Source organism: Haplochromis burtoni, unplaced genomic scaffold, assembly GCF_018398535.1.
Source record: "Haplochromis burtoni strain Fernald_Lab_line unplaced genomic scaffold, NCSU_Asbu1 Contig_122, whole genome shotgun sequence".
Classification (NCBI taxonomy): Eukaryota; Metazoa; Chordata; class Actinopteri; order Cichliformes; family Cichlidae; genus Haplochromis; species Haplochromis burtoni.
The window spans coordinates 1,597,651-1,619,909 of record NW_024582483.1 but is presented as its reverse complement, the minus strand read 5'-3'; the positions used below and the strand labels follow the sequence as shown (position 1 = coordinate 1,619,909).

Below are 22,259 nucleotides of genomic sequence, written 5' to 3'. Positions count from 1 at the left end.
TTTCCGTCCTGCTAAAATTTCAGGTTTTAATCTGACACACGTATCTTTCATAGATAATCTAAAGCGGACATTCGTGTCAAAAAAGGAAAAGCCCCAATCAGTTTTTTCTGGCAAAGTGACATTTATATTTCCTTTATGAAAAAAAAGAAAAAGAAAAAAAAGGGTAAAACTGTAAAATTGTATATAAAATTGGTTTTTGTTTTTTTTTTTCCCCAGTGAAGGAAGCAGGCTCCCATGCAGTAATCATCTTTTATACATTTCAGAGCTCTTGCTTGCTTTATGCTCCTGAGAGCTGTGGCAAGAATCTTCCCATTGAACATGAGATATCAATGTAAAGCCCAGGATGTCCTCTATTTGGTACAGCAGGACTTATTGGGATAGCTAAAATAAGTCAAAAGATATAGACCAAGAATAAATGTCCCTTACAGAGGACATAAATGAATAGGCTGGTTCTCAGCTATTCATGGACTTTGCAAATGCACAACCCCCACACAGCCACTAGGGGGACCCCAAGCTGCAAGCTCAGCCTCATATATTTGGGAAAATATTTAAATGACCTGTTTTCATTTGGAGCCAGCTGCTCTCTTCTGTGTGTTTACTGAAACACTTGTGTGGTTAAAACTGAAATGTGGGATATTGCCAAAGCTATGCTGCAACGAAACGACAGGGAAGCTGTGGTGGATCATTTAAAAAAAAAAAATCACCATTAGGATATCTTGTTGTGAATGAAGTCTGCATATGATGTATGACTGACAGCCTCACATCTTCACGAGGAGAATAAGGGTGGCCCAGGCTGCAGTGAAACCTGGATTGCATCAAAATGTGTTTATTTTTTAAGCATAAAATTAAGAAAAGAAGAAGAAATCTACAGAAATATGCCCATGATAAAGGAAATATTTGCTTCTGTGGAGGAGGAGCCAGAATTTGAATATATAAATAAAAACAAAAACAGAAAGCTGAAGTTGAAGAGGATGTATTACTCTTCTTATTGTTGTTGGGCTTTTCTTATTTGAACTTTAAAATAGATGCTATAGTTTCTTTGTATTTTAATATGGTATTTCACTTTATTTTCACCTTTCACCTAATTTTAAATCATGCTTTTTATAATTTTAAATCATGCTTTTTATTTGTTTTTGTTTCTAATGTCTCTGTAAAGCACTTTGAACCACCTTGTTGTTGAATTGTGCTATACAAATAAACTTGCCTTGCCTTGCCTTATGGTGTAATTTTCACACCGGTGTGGATGCCAGTTAGGTTTTGATTTGAAATAGCGGTTTCATTAATTTTATGTTCATCTGGAAAATTTTGGAGGAAAACTGTGCGAAGAAGCTTCATTATTCACTTTTATGTAGATTTTAATTGCTTGCACCAATTTTTAGGTCTTTCATCTGAATTTGAGATAGATAATTATCACCATGGATCATTGGATCATCTTAAAAAATTTAACCTCTGACTTCTTCCACAGGTCAGCTATACTAGGCCACGTGTCAGCAAGAGGCACTGAAGGTAATCTCTCAGCCTAATTAAATCTTAAGCAATCAGGGGCCACAGATGGAGCCGATCAGCGTGGGACGCGCCGCCTGCCAGGAGGAGTGTTCACGGCGCACAGTTGGTGCCAGTCAGAGGTGTCGAGTTATGTGAAGGAGCCAAAGGGGGATTTGCACTGTGCCATGGCTGATTTTTTTGTATCCAGTATCACGCAACAAGCTACTGAAGTACGGTGAAGGAGAATGACCGCTCGTAGTCGCCCTGCGCGCAAAAACGCGTTCGTCCGTTTCGGTTCGGAAAAGTGCGCTCAAACGTGAGGACAAAACTGAGGACTTCTACTCGAGAATATGCTGGCGGGCATCGACCTCAACAAACCGAGAGCTCAAAGCCACGCGTAAAGGAGGAATGGGGTGCAAGGATGCCTCAGCTTCGCTCCTTCAGACGCTCGTCCTGTCCCTGCTGTGCGCACAGTCGCTGGGACAGGTCTTCAACCTCACGCTGTCTGTTAAAGAGGGTCTTCCGGCCAGAACTATCGTTGGAGATCTGGGAGCGGGACTAAGCAGGCCGAGCACTGGGTTTTTCATCTCAGAAAGCAGAGACTCGTATGTTTTCAGAGACTTGGAAATAGACGCGGACACGGGCATCATCTCCACAGCTGTAGTCCTGGACAGAGAGAGCAGGGATAAGTATGAATTTGTGGCAGCCACTCTCACAGGTGAGATGATAAAAGTGACAATAGAGGTGAAAGATGTGAACGACCATTCTCCCGTGTTCCCCTCCGAGCAGGTTGAGCTGGAAATATCAGAACTGAGCCCACCGGGGAGTCGGTTTCAGATTGAAGGTGCTAAAGACCAGGATGAGGGCGAGTTTGGTACTCAGGGATACAGGATCACAGAGAGTGAGATGAGTGACTTATTCCACCTGGATTATCGCAGTGGACCTGAGAACCACCTCAACCTGGATCTAGTTCTTAACAGTAAGCTAGACAGAGAAGTGCAGGACTTGTACACGCTGACAATCGAGGCCTTTGATGGGGGGATCCCAGCCAGGACTGGGACTCTTCGGGTGAACATCCACATCCTGGATGAGAATGACAACCCGCCTGTGTTCAACCAGACTGAATATCACACCTCAGTGCGTGAGGATGCTCCAGTCATGTCTGCTGTGTGTCAGGTGCAGGCCACTGACTATGACCTGGGTGACAATGGCAGACTCACGTATGAGATCAACAGGAGGCAGAGCGACCCAAATGAGGTTTTCTCCATCAATGAAACCACCGGGGTGGTCTATCTCAACAAGCCGCTTGATTTTGAGACTCAGGCTTTTCATGAGTTGATCATCAGCGCGAGAGACAACGGGGTTCAGCCTGAGTACAGCAGCACTTTCGTGGGTGTCAGAGTGCTTAACATCAACGATAACAGCCCCACCATCAGTGTACTGTTTCTCAGTGACACAGGAGATGCTGTGGTGTCGGAATCAGCAGCAGTCGGGGACTACGTAGCCCGGATTTCAGTGTCGGACCCCGACCTCGAGGGGGAGAGAATCACTGTCACGCTCGAGGGAGGTGATGGGAAGTTCACCCTGAAGCAGACAGATGACTTTCTGTATGCACTGTGTGTTAACTCTGAGCTGGACAGGGAGGAGAAGGATTTGTATGAGCTGAAGGTGCAGGCATCAGATTTTGGCAACCCTCCCCTGAGCAGTGAGACGGTCTTCCTCCTGAAGGTGTCGGACATGAATGACTGTTACCCAGTCTTTGAGAAGGATGCTTATCTCATAAGTATTTCAGAAGATGCTCCTCAGGGGAGTTCCCTCATCCAGTTTCAGGCTCGAGACGCAGATGAGGGTGCAAACTCAGAGGTCCGATACTCCATTCTGAAGTCCAACCAGGACAGCCTGATCGACATCGACCAGTCAGGCCTGGTCGCCACAGCTGCAGCTCTGGACAGAGAGACGCAGATGGAGATATGGTTCCTGGTGGTGGCAGTGGATGGAGGAGAACCGGCTCTGTCATCCACAGCGACAGTCACGGTGCTCGTGGAAGACGTCAATGACAACGAGCCAGTGTTCGAGCAGCAGCTGTACAATGTGTCCATACTAGAGCAGAGCGATGTTGGAAGCTGCTTTTTACAAGTATGTTGAAGGATATTCAGCATCATTTTGGTGACTTATCTAAAAGAACAACACATTATTGTTTCTGAATGGTTCTAATTACATTTTCTATCCAAGGAGGATCCACAAGATGATAATAATGATAATAATAATTGGCACTGAATCAGAAAAGCTTATTAACAAGGCAACAAATATATACATATTTTTTACAATTTGGGAAGCTGACACTCATATGAAATCACATGCATATTTATTTATTTATTTACAAGAACACATCCACCCACAGACCAGGGGAGCGTTTCACTTGACTTGGCACTCATCTCAGTAAAATATCAGCTAACATGGATTCACAGAAACAAAAATAAAGATATCTTTGTAGTTTCTGAAAGATTCACAGTAAATATCCAGCATCTTGTGCTCTTTTGCTGTGTCTGTCTTACGTCTTATAAGACAAAAGTAGCCTTCAGTCTGTTTGCACAAAGCCGTCAAGTGTTCCTCCTAAAGATGCTCAACATGCACCCTTTCCAGCTTAGCTCTGTGGCTTTAGTATGACAGATGTGCTGCCTGGTACCACACTCCAGCAGGCTGGCACAAAGTGCATCCCAACACAAAGGAACATTTGTTTAAGGGCACATTTTCTGCAAACAAGAGATTCGATGAATATATAAGGACTGAAAATTTCTAAACATCTGGCTGACTTTTAGTTGCTTAGTTCCCGATTCGAACTTTAGCTACGACGCTTCAGAATACTGAAGATGTCATCCAAAATAAATGCGAGAACTAGCAGGAGCAGAGGTAACCAGAATATCTGGGAAGTCGTCTATAAGGAACCCCCCTCTGTCGCATGATTTTGCAAACGCAGCACATATGCTTTATTCTAAGAAGCAAGCTTCAAAAAACTGACTGGGTTTGCGTGACTGTCCAGACCTTGACCCGTGTCTTTAAACTTCCTTTGATCAGAGTTCACAAACTGGGAGGTGATATCATCTTTATGACTGTAAAATGAGCGCTCTATCCGTGAGACATGTCTGCAGTCACAGCCACAGGCAGACATGAAAGGAGCTGCACAGGATATAAGGCGCGTTTTTACTATAATCTTTATACTGCAGGGATGGTCCTCGCCCTTTGATTGTGGGGATTTTTTTATGCTTTTATTATGTTGACTCTCACTGTCAAAGGAAGACGCGTATTATGATTCATAGTACAAAGCTTAATCTAAAAGCTGGCAGTTACTGTAGTATGGGAGTGCTGTTTTACAAGGAATATTTCTTCTAATATATAAACACTTAAACATACCAAAAACTGCTAATTTTTACATAAAGTATTTGAGTAGGAGCACTTCATAATCTTACTAATATATATATATATATATATATATAATATATAATTATTTTTTTTTTTTTTTTTTATTTATTTATTTATTTTTATTTATTATTATTTTTTTTTTGCAGTTATGTGCACACAAGCTTCATAAGATGAGGGACATGAATTGAAACACAAAGCATGAATGAATTCATGTGAAACTGCATGAACCACAAAGACTGTCTAGTGTGTGCTTTGATTCAAGAACAATATATTCGTTAATGCAGTTATTAATTAATAATAGTTAGTCAGTTATTAATCACGTCCATGTCATTTCATACTGAACTCTTTCGTTCTCAGATCACTTAAAAACTGGGCAGCGATGAACACAAATGTCGTAATCATTCAATCATCACTAACTAAGGAGGTGTTCTTCCTCGCTTCATCATCATTATATAAGTTCAGTTATATTGTTGAGTTATTAATAAAGGCCTTGTTATTATTTTCATTTTCAACGAGCAGTTTCAGGTACAAAATCTAAGCTCACCTAAACCAAATAATCTACCTGTGGACATTTTTCAAAAGTGTTTCTCTTAATTCTTTATATTTTTATTAAACATATTACATGTTTTACCTTTGTTTTATTTTTAGCATTACAGTGTAATTGTTTAGGGTTTCCCCTTTAAACATGTGCTTATTAAAATAAAGGATCAGGGCACCATTTTTACCAGAAAGGTAACAGTTACCTGTTAAAGTTGTGAAGAAAATCATCTTAGATGATCATAATTACACCATATGCAGCACATATAGCACATTATAGGCTGATGATAGGTTTTAAATTAATTATTTAATGTTTTTTTTCCCACATATGACCTTAGATATGAATATATAAGTTTTACACTAAATTGTTCCCAGTTATTCTGCAGCACTGGTTTTAATTGAATTTCTCTTTTGTGTTAAAGAAATGATTTAAGGTGTTTTCATTTTTGCACCTCCTGTTTTCATGCCTGCATTTCTCTTCTCTTTAGGTCGTCGCTACAGATGCAGACAGCCCTGAGTTTGGGACGCTGCTCTACTCTCTGACTGATGGCTTCGACAAACAGGCCACACATCCGCTCTTCCAAATAAACCCCCACACCGGAGAGCTGTGCGTCTCCCAGGATATTGATCGAGATACGGGACAGACGGTCCACGACATCCTGATCAAGGCTGAGGATCCAGTGAGTGACACGCAGATATATAACAGTGGATTTCATTTAAACAATTTATCCCTAATTTCTGGGTCCTAATAAAATCCTCTCCCTCAGGGAGGCTTGAGTGCTCAAACCTATGTGCACATTGAGATCGAGGACTTGAATGACAACGCTCCAGTGTTCAGCCCTGAGGAGTACACCGTGAGCATCAGCAGCCACGCGCAGCCTGGCACAGAGATCGTCAGCGTTATTGCCACTGACAGAGATTCTGGCAGGTTTGGCCAGGTTACCTACGACCTCCTTCCTGGCGACATGTCCACTTTGTTTTCGCTGGATAAACAAACAGGTAGGGCCGTAAAGGTGTGAGAACACTTTCTGTTATAGTCTGAACATAAGTGTGTGGACACAATTTCCAGTGAACCAACTGTTGCTTTTCCAATATTGAAATAAATAAAGCTTTGTGTAGGTTTCAGTCTTGGTAAAGGATAGCATTTTGACTTCTTAAGCTTGATTTGTCACATTGATCCAATCAGTAGTCTTTAAGTAAACCGTGTGACTGGCAGGCTCCATTATTCAGGGATAAACGACTGCTTACTTTGTGTAAGTCCCCATGAAATGATTGTCAATGTCACAGCTCAGCAGGGGTGATGCAGAAAGCCCCAAAAGGCTTAGATCCCCAGGTGGCTAAGGGGTAAGATAAGATTCATGCTCAGCCAAAATTTAACACCATGAAATGGATAAATTATAGGAAAAGAAAACTTTCTGACACTTTACTGCCTGCATTTGTTTTTATAGACATATATTGATTCTCTTGCACTTATAAGATGCATTTTGGTTACAAAAACAAGCCCTGTCCTTCCCATCTGTCAATATAATAAATGTGAAGTGTTGTGAATCTCATTTCACACATTTGAAAAGCAGAAAGGAACTGGGGAAAAATAAAAACATTTTAAATTAATTTCTTTATGTCGTATTTTTCGTCTGTAGGAATGCTTCTCCTGACCTCCACTCTGACCCACCTGGGCACAGCTAATGTAAAGCTCTTGATAACAGCACAGGACGGAGGAGGCTCGATCTCAGCCAGACCTGCAGAGGTCACGATCAATGTTTTACGCAGTGCTCAGGCTCCAGCTGTGTTCCAGAGGTCACGTTACGCTTTCACAGTGCCTGAGGACGCGCCACCGGGGACACCTGTGGGGACGGTGCAGGCCATCAACCCAACAGGTTAGACTTGTATTATCTGCTCATTATTATCCAAACTGATGTTAGAGCAGCTGGGAGAGAGTCATCACAAGGTCCCAGACTCTACCTCTGCTGAACATCACTACAGCAACGGGAGAAGTTTAACAACTAAGATTTTGTTGAGTTACTGTAGAGGACACAACATACACCATATGGGGGAAAAAAGCACTGGTGTCACCTGTAACTTCATCTGCTCTGCCACTTCTTGGCTGTGAGGCTGAGGTTCCTAAATGCTTCCATTTCGCTGTAACCCCACTAATAGGTGATCAGGGAATCACTTGGAGGGACGAAATCCCACAAACTTACTTGTTGCATTGTTGAAGTAACATTCTCAAATTCATTGAGCCATTTTGGCACCATGATGCTAAAATTTTATACTCCAATGGGACTGAAGCAGCTGAGTTCAATAACAGAGAGGTGTGTCCCAATACTTTTGTTCATATAGTGTAATTTGTCAGTCCAATTATACTCTGAGAGCTTCAAACTCTCAGTAAAGGATCTGAATCAGTCCCAAAAAAAATAAAACATCAGTTTTAAAGCTGAAAAACATTTTGAACATTTTATAAGTTTCTCTCTTCTTTATGCTTTTGTCACGAGTGCAAACAAAAGGAACAAAGCGTAAAAGTGTTCTTGCATAATAAAGCTATGTTAAAAGCTTCAAGCTAGTCCTGCTCCAGCGTCCTGCTGTAATCACGTGCTGCTGAGAGTTACGTTTGTGTGAGCAGGACTCTGAAAATCACTGAGTTTCTTTTTGGCCTCCAGTTCAAAGAAATTCAGTTCGGATGGTTCGTAAACTTTATCAGCTTTATGGTAAGATAAGCTAAACAAGCAAAGCTAACATCTGTATCTTGAAATATATATTTTTTTAAACCTATACAGCTGTTTAATATGAGGTGGATTAGTGTAGGTACTGACATTATCGTGCTTCATAGGTCTCTTGAAACATAATAACTGGATTTAGACACATTCAGAATAGGTGGCTGTTACACAAAGGCATTAATATCCCGACAGATGATTGCGACAGAAAAGTTGCTCAAATCTCCTTTCAGACATGAAGAAGCTAAAGTTTAATCTTTAATCCCTTTGAGTCTCACGAACACATGACAGATAATAAAGAGTAGCTGTGCAGTGTACTGCATCTACATCAGAAACAATCCTGTTACAGATCAACCTGCTCGTTTTCTTCCTTGTTGTTCTAAACGTATTTATTGGGCGCTTTCTGTTAAATATAACAGCAGGTTGTGGTGGCAACAGTTTAAGTAATAGAAGAGTGGATATCATTTATAATTTTATTCTCAGTATCTTAAAAAAACCTCTGCGTAGATGGTTTTCAAAGAGTAAAGGGATTCATAATTATCTCCTCATAGTCTTGTTTTTCCACCGAATGCCTTCAACAGCTAAACGCCCCAACACCACTAGACAGTCATTCAAGGCTGTCTAATCACTTAAGAGATTAACACTTCGACTTAAAGCAGAAACAGCAGAATTGGGGCTGTTTGACAGGAGTCGAGCACCATTAAGCTCTCTGCTTGTTTCAGGAGTTTTTAGTTTACAGTCGAAGCACAACAAACACTCCCAGGGGATTAATGGGATCTTCTGGCCTGTGCTTTAATTACTTAAAGTGTATTAGCGTGTGTGTGTGTGCATTCAAAGTTACATCTGATTAAATCCCAAGACATCTAGAACAATGTCTTTAAATGTCTAATTTATGTAAGCCCTTTAAATTTTTATGACTATTTCAAAGGGAAGAAAGTGGTTTTTTTGTTTTTTCTACAGACTCCATGGAATCTGTATCTTATCGAATCTCTTCTGGAGACCCTCAGAGTTTGTTCTCCGTTCATCCAAAGTTGGGTCTGATCACTAACCTCAAGCCCCTGGATCACGAGTCTCAGCCGTACGCTCTTCTGGTTCTTCAGTCCTACACCGACGCCTCTCCCGTTTACAGCACCACCCAAGTCAACATCACTGTAGCTGACGTTAATGACAACGCCCCCATTTTCCCCAAACATAGTGACACCATCACGGTGTCACAAAACACTCGACCGGGAACCGTGTTGTTCATCGCTCACGCGCATGACTATGACAGTGGTGCCAATGGTCGGGTGCAGTATTACCTGAAGAGCAGGGAAAATGGCGTGTTTGTTATTGATCACAATCTCGGGACGGTTACGCTAAATGAGAGTTTAGAGATGGATCATCAGCAGGGATACAAGCTGGAGATTGTGGCCAAAGATGAAGGAGAACCTTCCCTGAGCTCCACCCTGACCCTCTCAGTAAACGTAGACCAAACGACTGCCGAAGACAGCCTGGCATTTGAGACGTTGATCTATCACGTGGAGATTGGGGAGGGCTACAGGAAAGATGCTCGGGTCATCCAAGCGAGGGCTCACCGAACCCGTGGAGCCCACATTTCAAACTCCGGCATCATCTACTCTTTGGAAGGAGAACCTGGCTTCCCTCTGGTTCCGTTTCGGATTCACCCAAAGACGGGATGGTTGTATCTCTCAGCCAACCTGGACTATGAGACAGAGTCCAAGTATCATTTTCGAGTGTTGGCTACGGAGGCTTCACTGTCAAATACCACAGCTATGGCCACAGTGACGGTGCTGGTGCTGGATATCAATGACAACGCCCCGGTGTTCAGCAGGGACGTTTACTACTTCACTGTGTTGGAGGGGTCGTCGCCACAAGGTCTGGTGGGAACCGTCAAGGCCGTGGATAAGGATTCTGGGAAAAACAGCCAGTTGTCCTATCTCCTGCTCTCAGATGGGAAATTCTTCCGAATCAATGCTAAAACAGGTACAAACACATCAAGTAACACCACCTTAAAGTTACCTTGTGCTCCATGGTCACCTATGTGACATTAACCTTTCTCCATTTTCTGCCAGGTGAAATCATCAACTGGGTGGCACTGGACCGGGAACAGTACAGCCAGCACAGTCTGAAGGTGATGGTGACAGATCAGGGTCACCCTCGTCTCAATGCCACCGCCACCGTTCACATCCTGATCGCCGACATCAATGACAACGCGCCGCAGTTCACTTACCTGCCAGCCAGTAAAGAGCTGAATGTGCAGGTGATGCAACTACTGATGCAATCAAAAGCAGTCTTGATAAATTACAGTTACATCTGCGCTCCAAACTGCACATGCTTCTCAATAACATTTAGCTGTTGTTGCCTTTTGATGCATCAGGAAATGCATTTGTCACTTTAGCGGTAAAACTCAGGAAGTTCACATGTAGGCAAAAAACAAATTGTTAGTCTGTAAAGGTACTTTAATGTTGTTTTGATTAATACCTAACCAAAATGACAAGCACAAGGGCAGGAAAAAGTCCTTTACACTAAGAAAAAACAGAAATAAGAAGAAGACACAGAAATAGTGAAGACAGACACAGAGCAGCTCATGAAGCAGGCAGTTAAAGACATGGAAAAGAAAAACTACGTGAAAACTAAGTACAGGTCGACGAGTTAATACAAAAAAACATGACAATATTCCCCATATACCAGCATTATTTAATATTAGAAATTATTACACCGTCACAACATCCCCCACATGTATCAATACCTGCTACACAAATTGATATATTATAGATTTTGGTGTCATCATGTTGTCTCTCAAAGACCTAGTACCAGGCAAAAATGATCTAAGTGGGATAAGTTATCTAAGTAATACTGTAGCATGTGTATATGCTAATAAGGACCATGTATGATCACTACACAACATATTATCAGCACACATTAAAAAGCAAGTTTAAGGAGAGCAAATATCAAAATATCATAAATTACTTCAAGCGCTAATTTACTGTGAACATAAACGTATATATGTGCCATGAAAAAATGAACTCGAGATAAATATGACTTAGTGTCTAAGATTAGATACAGTTGTGCAAATTCTACACTATATCTTTAGTGTATGTGTTGTTATGTTGTCAGATGTAGTTATGCGCTCTACGTGTTCACTTCAGATATGGGCTGGTCTACAGTCAGGATCCTTGGTCACGAACATGTTTGCCAAAGACTTGGACGCAGGAGAGAATGGAACAGTTATTCATTCACTGGTCACAGGTGAGCTGTAAACGTGTGTCCTGACTGATTATACAGACTTGGTCTGAAAAAAAGGGGTTTTTTTAGCTGCATGGGATGTTTTTGGTAAATTTTATGTTTTTTAGGGTGCTGAATCTAAAAATGATCTCCATTTCCCTCAATCACGTAATCACGTGAGTTCACATAAAAAACAGCGATGGAAAAAAATAAATATTATTATTACAATTAACTGTGTTTCTGAGATTCCTTACCTTTCACTATGAACAAAATAAACCTGTTGGGACACGATCATCTGAGCTCCTCATGCCGCCAAGCCCACCGCACCCCGACCCCCTGTCCTCAATTTCTCACATTTTCTATTTATATTTCTCTTGAGTTTCACTCTTAGAAATATTAAATTAATGTAAGAAATTATTATTGGATATGGTTTTTTGACTCAAGTATAGGGTACCAGACTTCAGTTTAAAAAGGGGCATCGTACGCTTAATTAGACTAAAAACAAGAGTTGTGGAAGCAAACCTGACGAGGATGGAATTTAAAAAATATTTTTCATAGTTTCAGTGAGTAAAAATCTATAAGAAACAGTCAGAAAATCCCGTGCCGTTTTTTTGTTGCAGACCTGTGTTATTAACAGTTCGCTCTGTTCGCATCTCTTTTTGTCTGCTTTCGAAGATGATGATCTGGAGCACTTTGAGATTGACAGCAAAACTGGAGATATCACAACAACAGAGCTCTTCAACCAAGATGCAAAAGCGTACTACACTCTGAAAGTGACCGCCAGGGACAGCGGAGTCATCTCTCAGGAGGACACTGCAGTCATTCATGTACAGGTACGGGCTGTGCTCCAGTTAGGCCACACCTTTAAAAACAGTGACATATTATTTAATTGCAGTATGAACGATCAGCTTTAAGTCAAGAGATTTTACGAAAATACTGCATTAACTGTTTTGGAAGTTTACACTCATTTTTATACAGTACAGTATTTTATTGCTTTATTGTTTGTATCTTTTCATGCTAACTTTAAATTAATAACCGTAAAGAGTAAAGCTGGGTTTGGACAAGTGCTTTCCTCCCATAATCCAAACGGAGGGAAAAAAGGTAATCATAGCAAACTAAAACTTTGTCTTTTTTTTGTGCTTTTCAGATTCATGGATTAGAAGATCTGTACGGCCGCTCCGATCGCCAAATTGTGAGACGCATTTTGGTGCGGGAGGACACGGAGCCTGCGACTGTTATTGGCTCTGCACGTGTTTCAGATAAAGGGAGATTTCACTACTCCATCACTGAGGGGGACGGGAGTGTTCACTTTGGGATCGACAGCTCCTTCGGTGACATATACATCAACCAGCCGCTGGATTACGAGGCTGCCATGCAGTACTTCCTCGTGGTTCGTGCTGAGGACGCCAGCCTCATTCCCATCATGAATGTGTCTGTTCTGATTTGTGTGATAGTGGAGGATGTGAACGACCACACGCCCTGGTTCCCTGATAAACTGGTGATGTTTGGTCTGAGGGAGGACGCTGCAGTCGGATCGCTGGCGTACGCTTTTCATGCCAGAGACGCTGACGGGACCTATCCAAACAGTGCCCTCCGCTATGAGCTCGCCTTTGACGCTGAAGTCAGCGGGTCATCATCACCCTTCCCCTTTCGGATTGACCCTTACACGGGGAGCCTGACTGTAGCAGCACCTTTAGATCGCGAGAGCACCCCCAGCTTCGCATTCACTGTAACAGCCACAGATCAGGCGAAGGAGACGAATGAGCGTAAACAGGCTTCGATGACGGCTCAGCTCTTCCTGCTGGACATGAACGATAACCGGCCGGTGTTCGTATCGGCAGACACAGCTCAGGTGATGGAGGACGCAGAGGTGGGGAGTCTGCTGCATCATTTTGTGGCCATAGATGGAGATCAAGGTGAAAATGGGATCGTTTCCTTCTCTATTATTTCTGGAAACAAGAAAGGCTTGTTCACACTGGAGGAGAAGACAGGTATTTGTGATTTTTGCACAGCGGAAAAAATTTATTCTAAATAAAATTTTACCTAAAAAAAAACCTCATCAGACTCACCACATGAATATCAGACATATGAACGTCTGCTGATTCACAGTGAATTCAAACATCAAACATTTCACTTTTAAATGTGAAAATTAATTCTTCTTTTATTTCCTTCCTTCTTTTTCAGGCCTCTTGCTTCTCACTGCCCCGTTGGATTATGAGACAGAACGTTTCCACCGTCTGACCGTCCGTGCGCTGGACCAAGGCCTGCCCTCACTCTCCTCCACCCAGACTCTGACAGTGGAGGTCGGGGATGTGAATGACCAGGCGCCTGTGTTTAGTCAAACCATTTACACCGCCACTGTGGCAGAGAACAGAGACCCTGGAGAACCAGTGATCAGGGTCTCTGCCACTGATGAGGATTCAGGTAATAATTCATTTGACTGGCGATACGTCAGAGGTAATACCAACAAATAATGGCTGAAATGGGACATTTATACTGAGGTAGTGTACATTTAATTTTGAGCTCCAACTATTTAAAAATTCCTAATTTTTGATTATATTTCACAGCATTTAAATTTAGTTTGAAATTGCCCTGATATTAAAGTGGAGACGGCAGTTTCCCTGTGAGCTACCTAGATGGCAGCACTAGCACATGTCCATGAAGCCTAAAACCATAAAACTGCTAACCATGAAAAGATGAAGGCATCAAAATAAAGTAGGAGCCAAATTGCAAAACTACAGCTTTTCCTGGCAAGACAAAGTACAACAGTCCATGTTTATTACTTTTTTCTCGTACCATGTGCCGTAATGCAGCTCAGCTTCCTTGTCGAACTTCAGCTCTGCTGTTTTTTCACTCCATTAACAGTTTAATTGAAACCACACCCTGCTGTTTTCCTCATATGCTTTTCGGTTTGTCTGCTCTGCTCATTGCACATCCCACCGAATCTCATTCACCCGACTCTTTAATCATATTCCCAAATCTACACATCGGCACTGTTTGTTTTAACACATCGCGCACGGGGCCTTCTACATCCCGTTTCGTCTCCTCATTGTTGACAGTAGGATTCTTTTTAAATACTGGAGATGGAGGGCGTGCGGCAGGGGGACCTGTACAGGAGGGGTTTCAATGTGAACTAACATTCTTGGGGGTGAGAATTGTCCAAGAACAGCAAGCAGACAGCTCCTCTGGGAAATCTGAAAGGTCCTCTCTCATCATGATTTCCATAATCCAAGCCATCTGTGCCAATAGGCGCTGTGTGTTCTCATCCATCTCCTCAAATCGCCTCGTCTGGCAGGCCGGCCTGCTCTCCCACCAGTCTTATTTGATTATCATTTGTGCTGCTTTTTTCCCTGCAAACTCTCACCAGAGATGACCATTGTTTTGTGTCTCTGATGATCTATGTATGTAAGTTTCCATGTGCTGGAGTCAATCACAGAAGAGCTGCAATGTGAATGAGTGTGACAGCTAAACTTCTGAGCCTTCTGGATTTCCCTTTGTTAAGCAAGAGTTGAGATTTTGGGAGGGATTTTTTTTTTTAAAGAGTAACTGTGCTGTCTTTGTGTTCAAAAGAAGAGTTTGATTATTTACAAAGAGGTTTGATGGTAAGATTTGGTCATTGTGCCAGGGTTGCACTTTGGCTGAAACTTAAATGTTTTGATGGAACACTTTTGTTTGTTAGTACCCGGAGTGGGAATTGTTTATGGTTGTTTATGCACAAGAGACAAAAGTGACACGGTTTACACCAAAAGAGTTATGAAGAAGACATTGACAGAGTTTTGTAGTTTTGACACCTACCAAGCAAACCAAGTTAACAGCAATGTAAATTAAATCAGTGAACCAAACAAAGCTAAGCAGAAGAAGTCTAGTAATCGAGTTATGCTCTTATACAACATCATACAAGTGTGTGAATAGACCGTAATTTCAAAAACGTACAAATGCCCCGTGATTCAAATGTTTTACTGCTATCAGCATAAAAGATATCTTAGTAATCATAGCCTTAAATGCTATACGCATTCCTCGCCTTGTTCGATCTTCTGAAACTAAAGTGATGTGAAACGTGCATCATTGTGATGGTCATCAAGACCACAGCTTGCACGTAAAGTTGAAGTGAACTCTGCGTTTGCTTCGTATCACAAGAACCATAAAAGCTGCAAGCAGCAGGCCTTCGCTGAGGTTTTAACTGCCTTGTGAAGTTCAGTGGCCACATTGTTCTCTTTTCCTTGAGATAAGCGCTGCCTGAAACAGAAGCAGCAATAAACATGAATGGACCTGAACTAAAGTTGAATGTGTGAGGTAGATAACGATTCAACGACTAGAGGTATCGGTTTTTCTGGAGATCGCGAGCATAAAAATGCACTGTGTTGTTTTTGACATCCATAGTCTCATTAGAGAAGCCACATTTTTTTGTCTCACCAGTGTTAAGGCTATTTATATCTACTTGAAACTGAAAATGTTTTTTTCAATAGAGAAACTAGCGTGTATCGTTTGTCGGGGAGCATATCTGTAATGTAAATCACTGGATTTCTGTAATTATGCAGCATTATCTGATATATGATCAAGTTGATTTTTTTTTCTATTAACCTTGATTTTCCTTTTTTTTTTTTTGCTTGAGCATTTGTTTTGAGGTCTGTGACAGCATTTACATTCGCCTCCTGTGTTCATGTCCTCAGAGGAGAACGCTGTGGTGTGGTACAGTCTGCTGCCGGGTCCCGGCTATGAGCTCTTCAGCATCAACCCGTACACCGGCCTGATTACCACCACCTCCTACCTGGACAGAGAGCAGCAGCAGCATTTTACTCTCAGAGGTAGGACACATAAGCAAACATCTGTTAGTCCTGAGCAATAACATTTTAAATAACAGTTTTCAACAATAAAAGCCAGAAGTAAAGCACGTATCTATTAATAAAGATGAGAAAGTTTAATTATAAGTTCAGGGTTAACAAACTCAAGGGAAAATCGGCAGTTGTGCAAAACAATGCAGTAAAAGTCACATGTTTAATGACTTCCAGAATGATAACACTGAAGACATCAGAATTATGCTCAGAAACTAAGTAACTCATCACCAAAATGGATTTTTTTCTGTAATAAATCAGAGCAATCTAATACAACAACAGTGGTAAAAGGAAATCTTGTGTTTGTCAAGTGTCGTGACAAACGCGCCAGTCAGTCGTGCAGCATTGGGCAAAAGTCTTGGGAAATAGGTGGAGGGGTTTGTTGAAACGTGTAAACAAGACAGGTTTTCTTCTAATTCTTTAAGTAGTCTTCAGGAATAATTCTCCAGGCTTGTTGAAGGACATCTAGAGCTCTTCCTCGGATGTTGGCTGCCTTTTTTTCGGTTCTCTGTCAAGATGATACCACACTGCTTCAGTAATGTTGAGGTCCGGGCTCTGGGGAGGCCAATCCAAGACTGATGGTGTTTAATGGTGTGTTTTTTACTGCATTGGCAGTCTGTTTGGTATCATTGTCAAGCTGAAAACTGAAGCTGCTGCCAATCAGATACTTTTCAGATAATATTGCATAGTTGAACAATACCTGACGGTACATTTCTACGTCCACAACTGGTTGGAATGCAGCCGCAGACCATGACTGAGGCTCCACCATGTTTTACAGATGGCTGTAGACACTCACTGTTGGATCTCTGTTCTGACTTCTTCCCCACATATTAAGATGATTAGAGCCAAAGATTTCAAATTCATTTTCATATCACTCCATAAGACCTGGTTTTCATTCTAGTTTTTCTGTAACTTCAACCTTTTCTCCCGTTTCTATTCTTGTTAAGGACATGACTTTTAGATTCTGTTCATCTCCTGCAGATAGTTTCTTACTCTTGCCATTTCTTCTTTTTTCCTCCAGTTTCCTCAGATTTTATATGAATGTGGTGCACACTAACTTTTCAGCCAATAGGTCTTTAAGAATCATCTTGTTGGTGCAAAAATACATTACTATTCCTGTCAAATGTGTTATGTTTGGTATTTTTTGTGGATATAACCAACGATGAGATGTGTTTTTGTGGCAGGGCGCTAGAAACAAAGGGAAAATGAAACTGAGAATGAGTGAAAAAGCAGCCAATGTTTAGCAAAAAGACTTTGAAAAACCTCCAGAAAGACCTGGAGAACTATTGCTCAAGACACGAAATGTAAAGAAATAAGGGGTGGCTCAAGGCTTTTGCACAGTACTTAAAGTCAGTGCAAATTTCTGTAATTGTTCAATTACAGCCTGTCAGGCAGAAGATACAATCTGCTGATGAGGCAGTCTGTGTGGAGGTGATGTTTGTGTTGAGCTGCCCTGTTATTGCATCACTAATGGCTATGATCAAGATGTCCTGAGGAAAACTGGTTTCAAAGACACCCCAGCTAATGTGACAACAGCTGTGTAAACACAGGAATTTGATTCCTTTCATATCACGACCTTGCTTGCTTAGCCACACACTCACAACGATAATTGGGTGAGAGCCCGCATCTGAAGGGTTATACAAATACTTTCATTCTGTACCTTCTCCTTTGTCACGCTTCACCGGCAAAGCCGTAAAGAATTTAAGGTCGACTTTCTCCGTTAAAGCAACGTTATTCAGCAGATTGATTTATGTTAAGGAAACAGAAGACTTTTAAAGGGCTGAGCTACAGTATAGCTAACCTCTTCTGACTGCACCGCTACACCCTTCTGTCTTTTCGAGAGTTTGCTTTCGCTCTCACATGGGTGCGTGCAGTAATTACGTTCAACAGATTCACCAGCGTTTGGTGAAATGCTTTCACATGTTTTACCATAATATTTGTACAGTTGCCAGTATAATTAAAAATAAAGTCCCAGTAATTAAATATAATAACAGGAAGGCCTGAATATTTAGAAGCCACGCCAAAATCTCACAGGGCTTATTGGGAAACACTGAAATGAATTGGAAAGAAATAAAAAAAATTCTTGTCAGCATGTGTTAAAAGCTGTGTCTCATTATTTTCCGTTGACTGATTTTGGAGTTTTTACTGCTATTAAACATCCAATCTGGCCACACAGTGTCCAGACACACAGCCAATAATTGCCTCATTGCTGTGTTGTAAGAAAGAATTTTGAGTAAAATTGTTACATATAATGTGTACAGTATAGCTTTTTAAAATGATACTCTAGTGTTGAATGAGTTATTAAAATAACAGCGTGTGGCATATCTGAGACATTCAGACATTAAGACATCAGGTTTACAATAGCTACACTTTGCTTTTGGTGCTATTTGGATGCTATTTAAAACATGCCAAAGAAAAATAGAAAAAAGGGTCTAAAGAACATGCTAATAGTATTAGGCACTTGTTGTTTAAAACATCAGACCTCTGGGTGTCAAGCATTTGAATATTTTAGTAAATAATTAAAAAAGAACTGGTGAGGAAGCCTCTGTGTCCTTCCTTTCTGTTCCTATCTCCAGTCCAGGCTCGTGACAGCAGCGCTCGGCCACTTTCGAGCACGACGACGGTGATGTGCTCTGTGCTGGATGACAACGACAACCCCCCAGAGTTCATGCAGTCATCCTTCCGCATCAGCATCCCGGAAAACCTTCCTCCTGGGGTCATCCACACCGCCCAGGCCTCTGACCCAGATCATGGAGAAAATGGCACCATTCACTACTCCATAGTTGGTGAGAAGATCAGACCTTGTTTTTGTATTTCAAGCAACTTGAAAGTTTTACCTGTACTTCATGCCGTTATTCAGTGAATTCAAGGCTACTACTGTAATGATGCCACCTTTGCAACAAGTCCATTATTGGCTCGCATAAAGTGGCAGCTCAGGCAAAGTTGCAGAGCAGGTTAGTTGAGTGCTGATGCAGTCTGAGCAGCTTTTGTAGGTGCGTAACTTGTGGGTAGTCCAGTATTTTAGAGCATATCATTTATTCAACAGTTAAAGACTTGCACAAACTGTCTGTAGTGAAGGGACAAGCACAGCTTATCTACTAACTTCTTGGTTCAATATTGAGCTGTGTGCATATGTTTCTGCTTGGAGAGACCATTAGCAGCATACATTTAGTCTGACCTTCAGATAAATGAAGCAAGCAAAATTCTAAATGGATGAATGTCTGACTGCTTGCTTTCAAGACATCAAAAGTGCATTGTTGAGTCAAGTGGCCAAAGTTAAAGTGGAATTATCTTTTATTTCCTTTCCACTGATGTCATCTCTGATTGTCTGCAGGTGAGGACTACAGAGGTCGGTTCACCATCAACAGTCACACCGGAGCCATTAGCACCACACAGGTCCTTGACCGGGAGGAAATGCAGAATTACACACTCACCATCCAGGCCCGTGACTATGGCCCCACCCCACTCAGCTCCTTCACCCAGCTCCATCTGGTGCTGCTGGACCAGAACGATAACATCCCTTCCTTTACCCGCAAGAGCTATCATGCCTCTATCAGCGAGGGCCTCCCCGCAGGAGCTGAAGTCCTGCGTGTAAGTGCGTCGGATCCTGACGAAGGGTCTAACGGGGAAGTGACCTACTCCCTGACAGATGATAACAGCCAAGGGGCCTTTTTAATCGACGCCTTCACGGGAGCGATCCGCACCACCAGGTCTCTGGACCGAGAGAGCAGAGCTCAGTACAGCCTCAGAGCTGTCGCTACCGATGGGTGCACTCAGGGACCACTGAGCTCTTTGGCGTCGGTCACCATACAGGTGGAGGACGTGAACGACAACATGCCGGTCTGTGAGCAGACTCCCTTCAACGCGTGGGTTTCCATGAGGACGCTGCCGAACCAGATAGTTACCACAGTGACAGCAGCAGATGGGGATCAGGGTGAGAATGGGACGATACATTATGCGTTATCAGACGAGGAGAATCTGTTTGACATCAACACAGAGACTGGAGAGATTTCGCTGAGAAGACGAGTGAGAGCGGGTTTCTCTGGGAGGAAGCTGCAAGTTGTCGTTTCAGACAGAGGACATCCTGCTCTGACCTCTACCTGCCTGGTTTTTATCCATCTGAAGGGAGAACACGAAGGACTGCAGTTCACAAGCAAAGTCTACAACGCCAGTGTCAAGGAGAACAGCAGAGCTGGTACGTTGTATCTGTTTGTCTTGTTTTCACCGATACCACTGAACATCTCAGTCATTGTTTTTGTCTTTTTCTTTCTAAAGGCACTTGGATTGCAAAGGTGGAGGCCAACGACCAAAGCAGCAGCAGACAAAGAATAACATACACCATATTTAGCGGCAACGAGAACCAGGTTTTCTCCATTAACCGTCACACTGGTAATTAAAATGTTAATTTCTAAATACAACTTTTTAACCAATAAAACCGTCTAATCCCGCAATTTAGATTTTCTGTTAGTTTTTTGTATTATCCCTAAATTACCTCTTTTCAAAAAAAATCAGCTTTTCTGGTCCTTCTGCATTTTTTAATACATAAGTATTTCAAAACCATGTATGATTTTATCATATTTTCCCCCAAATTCCTTTTTTTGACTCACGTCTACATAAAGTAACCGTGCAGACACACCAAGTCAAATACACAATCTCATACTGATGTTGGACTGAACGTTCACCACAAAAACTTGAACCTAAAAGTACTTCTGTCGACACCTTTGTTGTCAGATTGAAAGCTGTGTTTTTCTTTCCACTACTTTACCATGACTTTTCTATTATTTGGTGAAAAGAGGCCAAAGAGGAAAAGGCCCTGTTCACAGAAGGGCGTGAAGTAAGATGTCAATTAAGATTATGATTTCTATGATTTGTGTTTTTAAAAATAAACCTTATTGGCTTGATATTAACTGAGCTGTACTTCCTTTTGAGTGCAGCTTTTACCTTCATGTTACCGTCTTATGTAGGTGAAATCCGAGTGCAGAAGGATTACTCTCTGGACTTTGAGGTGAACCCCCACATCCAGCTGGTGGTGTTGGCTGACAGTGGGCTGCAGACAGCTCACTGCAGGGTCTCCATCACTCTGGTGGACATCAATGACAACGCACCACAGTTTGAACACAGCACCTACAGGACAGCTGTCTGGGAGGGCCAAGTGCACAATACCTACATTATGCAGGTAAACTTTCGGTATTAACGCCCTCATTGATGTGAGATGCATGCAGTGATCCCTCTAATACTGACCGCTTCTCATATTTTGAACAGGTGTTTGCCTCCGATGCTGACAGCGGCATGAACGGCCAGATTGAATACTCCATTCTCTCTGGTAACCTTAATGGAGCTTTCATTTTGGACTCTGTACGAGGAATCCTTGCGACCAATGTTTTACTGGACCGCGAGATCACTCCATCATACAAGTATGCTCAAACTGCTCCATAAAAAATATTAAGTAAAACTTTATTGCACACATAAAATTGATTCTACTTCCAAAATGGAATCAGCTACAGTTGCATGTTTCTTCTACTTCACTTCTTCGTAAATGTTAAAGCATTTTAACTGGCGTAGTACAGCAATTATTTTGGTGGCATTTTACAATCTTCCTACTGTCCTGGTGAAAAGAAGATACACCTTCTATCATTTTTAAGCTTTTACATATCAGGATATAATAAAAATGATCTGGTTCTTAGCAGGTCTTAAGCTCGGATAAATACAATATCAGATAAATCACAAAACGGGGCATATTACACCCACTCTGCCTCCTGAGCTGCAAAACTTCTGGAACAATGTCTGCTGGACAGATAAGATCAAATGTCTTGTTAGGTGAAAACCACACACAGCATATTAGCACAAACAATAGTCAAGCACAGCGGTGGAGGTGTGATGATTTGGGACCTGGGCACCTCGTATACCAAGTCATCTAGACTCAAATATGAGGCCATGTGCCTGACAGGTGAAGTCTGAAATTGGGTCATGTAACAGGAAATAGATCCCAAGCACAGCAGCAAATCTACAAAACAAAAGGCAAAAGGGAAAAGAATGAAGGCGTTGCAGT

The 22,259-nt window shown here is 41.9% G+C and overlaps 1 protein-coding gene across 2 annotated transcripts in view; it reads left to right on the top strand.

Moving 5' to 3' along the window:
• Positions 1 to 1,554: 1,554 nt before the first annotated feature.
• Positions 1,555 to 22,259, top strand: part of dchs2 (dachsous cadherin-related 2) — a 30,632-nt gene continuing 9,927 nt past the window's right edge. Inside the window, exons 1-16 of one of the 2 annotated variants that reach the window (XM_014335817.2) lie at positions 1,555 to 3,621; positions 5,931 to 6,122; positions 6,210 to 6,441; positions 7,083 to 7,319; positions 9,114 to 10,136; positions 10,226 to 10,413; positions 11,303 to 11,402; positions 12,054 to 12,211; positions 12,526 to 13,369; positions 13,563 to 13,802; positions 16,049 to 16,183; positions 18,787 to 18,996; positions 19,545 to 20,405; positions 20,486 to 20,599; positions 21,175 to 21,386; positions 21,473 to 22,124. In XM_014335817.2, the coding sequence (XP_014191303.2) occupies positions 1,894 to 3,621; positions 5,931 to 6,122; positions 6,210 to 6,441; positions 7,083 to 7,319; positions 9,114 to 10,136; positions 10,226 to 10,413; positions 11,303 to 11,402; positions 12,054 to 12,211; positions 12,526 to 13,369; positions 13,563 to 13,802; positions 16,049 to 16,183; positions 18,787 to 18,996; positions 19,545 to 20,405; positions 20,486 to 20,599; positions 21,175 to 21,386; positions 21,473 to 21,646 (6,648 nt within the window). In that variant the 5' untranslated portion in view covers positions 1,555 to 1,893 and the 3' untranslated portion in view covers positions 21,647 to 22,124. Of the gene's footprint in view, positions 3,622 to 5,930; positions 6,123 to 6,209; positions 6,442 to 7,082; positions 7,320 to 9,113; positions 10,137 to 10,225; positions 10,414 to 11,302; positions 11,403 to 12,053; positions 12,212 to 12,525; positions 13,370 to 13,562; positions 13,803 to 16,048; positions 16,184 to 18,786; positions 18,997 to 19,544; positions 20,406 to 20,485; positions 20,600 to 21,174; positions 21,387 to 21,472; positions 22,125 to 22,259 lie in introns of those variants that run through there. The other variant, XM_042223904.1, reaches the window with a different exon arrangement.